At 47.8% G+C, this 9,121-nt stretch overlaps 1 protein-coding gene across 1 annotated transcript in view; it reads left to right on the top strand.

Annotated features, from left to right (window-relative positions):
• Positions 1-9,121, top strand: part of NECAB2 (N-terminal EF-hand calcium binding protein 2) — a gene marked incomplete at both ends in the record, with an annotated part of 33,979 nt that overhangs the window by 12,440 nt on the left and 12,418 nt on the right. The window contains 2 exons of the mRNA XM_009865397.1: positions 3,406-3,431; positions 6,540-6,637. Coding sequence (XP_009863699.1) covers positions 3,406-3,431; positions 6,540-6,637 — 124 coding nt within the window. The remainder of the gene's footprint in view (positions 1-3,405; positions 3,432-6,539; positions 6,638-9,121) is intronic.

The following is a 9,121-nucleotide window of genomic DNA, read 5'->3' as shown; positions in this document are numbered from 1 at the left end:
TCTTAATTCACTTCATTAAGCTCACCGAGAAGATGCTCTCGTGGCGCGGTTGTTGCTCTTTAAACTGCCATGTATGGGGGAGGAGTGTCATGCTTTGGGGACTTTTCTTTCTCTTTGAACTAGTTAGATATGAACCATCAGGGAAAACTATTTCCCTGTTGCCAGCATGTTTATCTGGTCAAATTATCCCAGCGTATTTAATTGGCGGTGAGCAGTAAACAGTCCTTTCTGTGACCAAATTAGTTTATGGCTTGGACTCTGATTTTTCAGGAGATGCTTTAGGTTGAAAGCTGAGCTCTCGTTTTTGGCTCATGTTTCTGTCAGAGAAATTAGGTCCCCAGGGACAAACGGAGGATCTCCAGAGTGTATCTTTGCCTTGAAAAGTAGTCTCAGGGGGTGCAGATCCCCAGCAAGGTTGAGGATGCAAGGTTGTGCTGCGCCACGTTACAGCTTCATTGGTTAGAAAAGAGAGGAAAAGGCCTGAAACTAAAAAGACTTGGATTTTCTTGATTTTTTTGTACTTTGAAAGGAAGACTTTTGCTTTGGAAAGAAATCACATAGATGTGGCCTCTGCTGTGCAGAAAAAAAACGTGTAATGCAAGTCTTCAACGATTTCCTCATTTAAAGTTTCACTTGAACATTATTATATTCGGCTTTGTTAGTTGGGTTATGACTTCAGTGAGCTCTTTAATTAGTCATACTATTAATGTAAGAGCGCTCACAATTAAAAGCTAATGCACAGCCAAGTGTTCTGATAGCTGAATTTATTTTTTTCTCTGAAAAAAGAAGAACAAATTGTTGCAATTTTTCTTTCTAGTGTATTGTGGCTTATGGGACAATTGAATACTTGACAGCTGAAGAAAACATTGCTAACTAATGCTCACCTAAATGTCTTCCTGTGGAAGGGCTTTGTGACCTGTGACTGCTCCAAAGATCTCCTCCGAAAGGCAGCTCTGGGATGAAGGGCTGGCGAGTGCATTTGTGGGGAGCTGCCACCTGCCGTTTCACAAGGCTTGAGACCCAGATCCTGAATATTTGCATCATAAAAAACCATTCCTCCTGACATAACCCGTGGGGCAGTTAGTCACTAAAGGGTCAAAGTATCAGAGCAGCTTGTAAAATTGTTTTGTAGCTGGGTGTTGTGCATCCCTTGTGTTGCACGTTAAGCTGTGCGGTGCAAGTACCCAGCAATTTCTCCTCATAAACTTTCATCTGAACATTTTTTTATTAGATTGACTTCAGTAATTTCTTTAATTGGGCTTATTCTTAATGCAAGATGGCTTAAAATTAAAAACAGCTTCTCAGCTGAGTTAACATTCAAGCACAATCAAGTTAAATAATATGATGGCAGGATGTGAGGAAATAAAAGACCATTTTTGGCAGCGGCAGATCAATTATTACAATGCACATCCACGTGGCTTCCAATAATAGATTTATTTTTTTTCTCAGTAACATGCCCTAGCTGCAAACCCACAACCACTTCAGTAGATGTCTGTAAACAATAACTGCCTTCTGAAAAAATGTTATTTAAGCATTTTGTGGGTGATACTGGTGTAAAAAAATACTCCTGTGTACATGCCCGAGAGCATCGGTTGACTTTCCAGGCTCTGTGGCTCTTTGATGAAAGCCTGACCGTGGTCCCCAGGCAGGCGTGGGACTGTGCCGGGGTTGGAAATGTGTATTCTGGGTTTCTACCCTCACCTGAGTTTTCTCTACCGGGTAATTGCCGATGCTTTGCGTGAGCCAAAGCGCTGCGGAGGCTGCGGTCCAGAGTGGCCGCTTGTGGGTTGCGTTTCAGGTCTGCGCGACGATGGGTTTGGGCATGAGGATGTCAAATCAGCCTGCAGCATGTGGGTTTGTAGGATTCGATGAGGCAGTTCCAGGGTTTGAGAAAGGTGATAAATCTCCAAGAGAATTAAGTAGTGCAAAAGCTCATTTTGCAGGAGATGCATGTGAGGCTTGTGCCAGAGCGTTTGCTGCTGGCAGCTGCCACCCACCTGTCCTACCTGTCTGAGGTAAGAGAGGACTTTTTTAATACCGTGACAGCCACCGGTTACCCAAAAGGGTGCTGGATTCCATAACATGCTTTTACAGCATGAGACATGTCAGGTGGCACCTTCCTGGCAGCCGGCGTCTCATGTTCACTTCCAGGCCCCAGAGCTCAGCAGCAGTGGTGAAGGGATCCCCAGTGCCATCACCTGGGGCTCTGCTTTTAAGGTTTTCCCACTGGTCATCCCTTCAGAAGGATATCTCCTCCCAAGAAAGGGCCAGCAGCAAGCGAAAGCTTTGGGTCACGGCAGGAGGGAAGAGCCCAGGTCCCATAGGCGCCGGCGTCTCATGTTCACTTCCAGGCCCCAGAGCTCAGCAGCAGTGGTGAAGGGATCCCCAGTGCCATCACCTGGGGCTCTGCTTTTAAGGTTTTCCCACTGGTCATCCCTTCAGAAGGATATCTCCTCCCAAGAAAGGGCCAGCAGCAAGCGAAAGCTTTGGGTCACGGCAGGAGGGAAGAGCCCAGGTCCCATAGGCTGGGAGTAGACCTGTGGCTCCGGGCGTTGGCAAGCAGGTGGGAGGATTTTGGGGTCTGGGGCAGGGCTACGGGAGGATGCTGCTAATAAAAGTGGTATTGAAAACATCATTTTCCATAATCCGCTTATGTTGACAGGTCAGACAGGGCAGAGGTGAGTTTAGTTAAAGAAATAGCTTTCCAGAACATGAATGGATTGATAAAATATAATTCTATTATGAGATCATTCCAGGGCTTGAATAGCACTAATAATTGTGTGGGAATCTGAAGCACAAAGAGATTAGTGGCAATCTTTATTTCCCAAGCAGGTTGTCTGTTGGGATGTTGTCACATAAACTAAACATCCGTGTATTAAGAAATAATTGTGTGAATTTGTCCGGAGGGAATCCTGGGTGGAAACTGTGCACAGCCCTGTGGATGCTTCACAGGGGCAGAACCAGGAAAATTGATCAGTTTAGGAAACTAAATTTTGCCAGTTTTTTATTCTGAGCAAATGGGAATAAACACATTCCTATTCTGCACCGGATGCCTCACCGGGGTGGATATTTGGGAGGAAGGCAGTGGAGATGCTGTGCCAGGTCACTTACAGGCACAGGTCCTCCCTTGGAGGGGGACACCCAGGTTCCCGTTTTCCCCTCAGGCAATGTCCCAAGTAAGGTGTGAATCCGTTCTGACAGCATGGATGCTGAAGATGGGGTCACCTGGAGTGGCACCAACCACTGCTACCTCCTTAGGCTGTGCCCCCCAGGGGCTGGGGCTGCTCAGGAAGTTTAAGCCTAAAGAAATAACTGTATCCTTCATCTGTCCTTTACATTAAAACCTTCTTTCTCTCTGTTTTTTTCCCCTGCTTCCTTCCCTGCCTCGTCCTTCCCCTCTCGCAGCAACGTGGACACCAAGGAGCTGTGCGGTGAGTGCAGTTGCTCTCTCGGGGCACGAGTTATCACGACATGTGCGTGTGTGTGTCACGACGTGTGTGTGAGTGTGTGTGTGTGCTGTCAAAGGATACATGAGACTTGTTACCGAGCTGGCGGCTGCAGGGCTGGCGGAGGTCTCAGCACTTCTGCTCCTTTGCCCTGCATTCTACAAGAAAATTGGGAAAACTTTTCTTCACAAAAAGGAGTCAGAGCTGAGCGGAGGACCTGGCTCCCCTTCGATAACAAGCCGGAGTTTAATTTCTGGCGATGTCACGGCTTCCAGCTCCGCTCTGAAGTTCAGTAAAGCAGTATCCCTCTGCAATACCCGTAACGTGTTTCTCCTTAGGCAGACCTTCGTGTTTCCCAGCAGGCTGCCTGAGGAGTACACCACCTCTGCTGCACCTCCCACGGCTTGCAGAAATTAAAGCCTGAAAAGAAAAGCTCTGATAATGTTTTCTCCCACACCTTGACCAGAAAGGGAATATTTCCTGCTGGGATTTGCCTCAACGGGAGGTGACTTGTGCACGAGGCTCCCGCTGCTCACTCGGGTGTAGTTTTCCATCCATTCTTGGTACTGGGAAATGTTTGCTCTGCCCCAGCTTTTTGGGAGGAAATGGGGAGACAGAGGCGTGTGGTCTTGCAGAGGGCTCACCCGTCTCTTCTCCTCCCCTGCTGCATTCAGACTTAAAGGTGGTTATCTTGTTATTTTGGTACGCAAGAAACTAAGCCTTCCATAACATCCTTGTGGTTTGCCAACAATAGGATGGGCTTGTTCCCATCACTCCTTTCTCGTTGCTCTGGGTCTCCTCTCCAGCTGACCCCAGAAATCCAAACTCCAGAGTCTGGACAGGGGTAGTAACATCAGTGCTTGATCCCACCCTACTTCCTCCATCAGTCTGACAAAATCACCTGGCTATCATCTCCCAGCGTGGTCCCACCTCGCTGCCTCTCCCAGAGGTGAAGCTGCCAGGAGAGGAGGGAGATAAACCCGTCACTTCCCGCGGGAAGCTGGGGAAAGGAGCAATCAGGGCGAGATCCTGCCTAGATTTATTATCTGATGAGTACCTGCCCTCGCCTGCAATTTTTGATTTGCTTGCTACTCTTCTAAGTATTAATTTAAACATAAAACCTTGCATTGGCTAAATGGAAGCTGCGGCCCCTCTCTTGAAAGGGGTTGGGTGTTGTACAATGTTTAGAGCATCTTGAAAGGGATTTCTTGACCCCTGCAGCTTATGTGAGAAATTTGATATGACTTAATCTGTAGTGGGTAGCATCTTTTAAAGTTCTGGGGGAGTTTGCTGCCAACGAATGCAACAATCACCAGCACCTAGACTGACTGAAATACAGTTGCCTAGCTCCTCAGCCCCGAGGACCTCCCAGTCAGAGCTATGAGTACTTAATACACCCTGAAAATCCAAGTACAGCTGCTGAGTTGTACCCACCACCTCTCAGTTTAACTGAAACACGGATGTTGCATGCAACAGCACAAGCTGTCCAGCGCACCAAGGTGTACTCCATAGTGAGGAGATGCACGTCAACCCATTGCAGACTGTTGGAGTGGTGGGTGATGGCTTCGATGGGGGGAAGCTGGTGGGGGACATTCACCTCCTCCCACACCAGCCCCAGGTTGCAGTGATGCTCATCTCCTGAGCATCGATCCCCATTGCTCACTGCCGACGTGTAGGAGCCGTGAGCAAGAACTGTGGAGGATAGGGAGAGCTGATCTCAGATCTTCACATGAATAAATAAGGCTAAAGCAGTAGGTCTTGAGGGATGTGCTCTACCCGCAGCACCTCGTTTCTCCCAAAGTCTGTGGATCCAGCTTTTTACTTCAGGACTCACAAAAAGTCTTTACCTTTAAGTTCTGCACAGATTTTCTTTCCCAAGTGAAGTAATAACACGAATAAACACGCTGCACTGAGAATAAGCTGCTTGCCTTATCGTGGAACAGCAAACAGCTGCTGTCAATCACGCTGTGACATTCCGGTTTCTGCCAACATCTTCTTCCCCTTGGATATATTCTCAGGCTGTAAATAGCTATAGGCACTTCTAATTAAGCCAAGACAACCTAATTAGCGGGCTTGTTTCCTGGGGTTTATGTCTTGTTGCATTCCACAGAGATGTCACCTCGGCATGCGGCTTTGTGTCTTGGTGCTGAGGAACGGCACCGGTGCCTTTTAAGGAGCAGCTATTAGCTGTGGTCTGTGCCAATCACCCAGAAACCAGGTGACTTCACCTCCTCGCTGCAAACTCCGTGTGCTCCTCGCTGTTCCTATTGCGAGCAGGGCTCCGTAGCTGGTGCAAGAAACTGCACCAGGGCTCCTATGTGTCACGGAGCCATCAGCCCCGTGAGGACACACTGATTTTGGGTGCATATTGTGTCAGTGAAGGGTGGCTGGGGTTGCATCTGCCCGCAGGAGGGATGATGACGGCACAGAGAAAACGCAGACTCCTTCTCCATGGGGAACACATGCCTTTGGGCCCAGCCTGCAGCTCTGTTCTCATCCTTCTGAGGCATATTTTGCTCTCCGAAGCCCGTGCAGCCCGTGGTGGTGGGCTGAGGTGCAGATGGGATGGGAGAGCAGGGAAGGGTGTAAGGCCAGTCTCAGCTTGTGTCGATTGGGGTGGACCTGGCAGGTGTTTGGATGCTTTGAGTGGTAAAGACTGGCAAGGGAATGGAAGGGGAATTGCTTTTGAGACTTCTCCCTCTGTGTTGGCAATAGGAGAGAGAGAGACAAGATACAATCAAATGCAGAAGTGAGCACGGAGGAAATGAGACTTCTCCCTCTGTGTTGGCAATAGGAGGGAGAGAGACAAGATACGATCAAATGCAGAAGTGAGCACGGAGGAAGAGCACCTGCAAAGTTATTTTCAGTGGGAGCTTTTTTACAATAGTCCGCAACTTCATGGGAATTGCACCGCTTCCCATCCTTGCAGGACAGGTTGCGACTTTGGCTCAGGATACAGAATATAAAAATATACCTGAAACCACCCTTTCAGGTTTTCTTCTACGCCGATAAATAGACCTTGCTGTGTCGTGTAGCCTGGAGATGTTAAGTTACATCAAGCAGCTCACGTCGTGTCCCTCTTGGTTTTCCCAGACTACTTCGCTGACCACATGGGAGACTATGAAGACGTCTTGGCCTCACTGGAAACGCTGAATCTCTCCATCCTGAAGGCGATGGACTACACCAAACGGGTGAGTCCTTCTGACTGCGCCTGGAGGGCAGCAGGGAAAGTGCTGCATATTTCACATGTTGGTGTCTTGCCACGGTAAACTAAAGGCAAAAGTCTTTGGCCGATCACTGATCTGTCTGAACCGTTTGTCAATTTTTTATCAACATTATGAGAGGGTAAAAAAAAAATCGGAACAACAGGAATAGTTCTTTTTTTCTAATTAAGTTGCTGAGTCTGTTCATGCCTCATTTATATTCATTATTAGCAAATTTTCTGGCAGTCAGAATTGCCAACTATGTATTTTAAATACATGTTAACGTGCTAATAGATCTCTCTGTAATTCACTCCAACTTGCTATTTGTGATGCCTTCCACCATTGCGTTCCGAATGTCATGTACATGACTAATTCCTCCCAGGATTTTGCAAGAGGAAGGTGGCTTATGCCCTATTTATAAATCAGGCATCTGAGCACTAGGGCATTACCTTTCATGAGAAATCTGCGGCAGAAACAGGATGGTTATTCATCATCCCTATCCGGTGCCTTCATAAGAAGAGCATCTTTCTCCCTCCTTGATTCAGCAGCCTGTGGCAGAACTCACCTGCCTTAGTCGTGATGGGTGAAGGTTATTTACCTAAACCTGGGCTGCTCACCTCCATGGTGGAGGGAACCAGGGAGATCCAGAGCATCAGAGGCATCTTCCTCCTGTGAGCCCGAAGGATCACAACAGTCTTCATCTCAAATACACACGTGTCCCTTCTAATGGCTAAAGCCAGGTGAGGGGGGGCTGCCCCAGCACCCCACATCACCACCCTTTTGTTGGCCAGTGGGCTGTGGGGCGTGTTGCTCTTCACCACAGACTTTTGGGATGCGGAGAGGAACTGGCAAAGAAGTATTTTGTGAAGAAATATCGCTCCCTGCTGTGATTTTGTGAACAAAGTGGTGCAAAGCTCATCAATAAATTATTCAAAGGCAGGTGCTTTGTTCAGGGAAGGAACTGAAAGGAAAGAAAGAACACCTCCAAACCCAGAAAATATGCTGCTGTAGGTGGTAGAGAAACCCATTTCCAGTGTCCAGATAGGACAGAGTTCCAGGCAGTATCAGGAGCTTTCCCTGAATGCAAACCATTTTTTTTGAGATGTGAGATTTTTTTCACTATGTGTGTTCCCTTTAAAAAAAAACAAACGTATTTGTTTTACTAGACTTTGTGGTTTTAGTGTCAGGATTGCCAAAACAGTGTCAGGAGGCAGCTTCTTACAATGCAAACTGGTAAAATAACCTGGCCGAGGTCTTCTCACCAGCTTCCAGCCTATGGGTGTTCCCACAGCCCAGCCCAACTTGGGGCACCTTGCAGGGGTGTTTTGCTCTCCTCCAGCACTTGTCTGATGGGTCCCCCCATAAAGGTCTCCTGCTCCAACTCCAACGTGAGATGCTGTAACCAAGTGCCCCGTGCTGATGTCAGGGTGCTGAGGAGATACGTAAGTCTAAATATATTTTTAGAAACACTAGATTGGGAAAATGACGGCTGAAGCAGCAGGATTTGGTAGGAACCAAACCCCAGGGCTTGAGCCCCTCACTTTCCCTGCAAAAGGGCTGGATCCTGCAAAGGGCTCAGGGCTGTGACTTGTGCGCTTTGCTTGAAAGATGTTCCTGCTTCTCCGCATTGAAATAAGCATTTCATCAGCTGGAGAAAACTACTGATCATTTGAGAGTGTTCCTTATTCCCTCCCTCTCCCTTTCATTAAGAAAAACACTCCGTGCAGATGAGAGATGAAGCCTACTCTTCTTCTGTGTTGCTTTTCTGACGGGAGGTGCCTGCTGACAAGAGAGGCTGGATAGCTGTGGCATTTAATTGCTGTTTGTATTTCTCACCTTAAAAGACAACTGATTATTTCTTGCTCAGAAAAAAGAGAAAGCAGCAATTATCTCGTGCTGGAGGAGCTCATGAAGTATCAGCAGTAATTGGATTCCGTGGTGGAAGGTCTCATAGAGCAAACCAAAATCTGTCATTGTAATTATTTTCCGATATGGTGATGTCCGTGCCGCGTTGAAATGAGTGCCAGTGACGCTGGGAAACACGAAGCTGAATTGGAGAGAAAGGAAATGAACTTTCAAGGTCTAAAAAAAGCCAACGGTGGGAGACGTTCGTAGATAATTCTCGTGTGCTAGTTTATAGTGCAGTCGGCAAATCTCAAAACCAGCATGACCAGGAAGGACGTGGTTTGTGTGTCTGGTGTTGAAGGGAGGGGTGAGAGCTGGGGGAACGGTGCCAGTTGGATGCTGTCTCTCCCATTCTGTTACTGACCCCCCTGCCTCGGGCTGCCTGCCCCATGGCCTCCCCCATCCCTGCCAGCCTGGAGTGGGGACGCAGATGGGAGAGCAGTGGACAGTGCCTGAGGAGCTGGAGGGACAGCACTGAGGTGGTGGTTACCACTGAACAACACCCAGACACTCCAGGAAATGTGCTTTTGCTTGGTTAAAAAAAAAAAAAGCAGCTCATTTTGTCAT

The sequence above is a fragment of the Apaloderma vittatum genome, unplaced genomic scaffold (genome assembly GCF_000703405.1).
Source record: "Apaloderma vittatum isolate BGI_N311 unplaced genomic scaffold, ASM70340v1 scaffold16392, whole genome shotgun sequence".
NCBI classification, from domain to species: domain Eukaryota; kingdom Metazoa; phylum Chordata; class Aves; order Trogoniformes; family Trogonidae; genus Apaloderma; species Apaloderma vittatum.
This window is presented reverse-complemented; position numbering and strand designations above follow the sequence as displayed.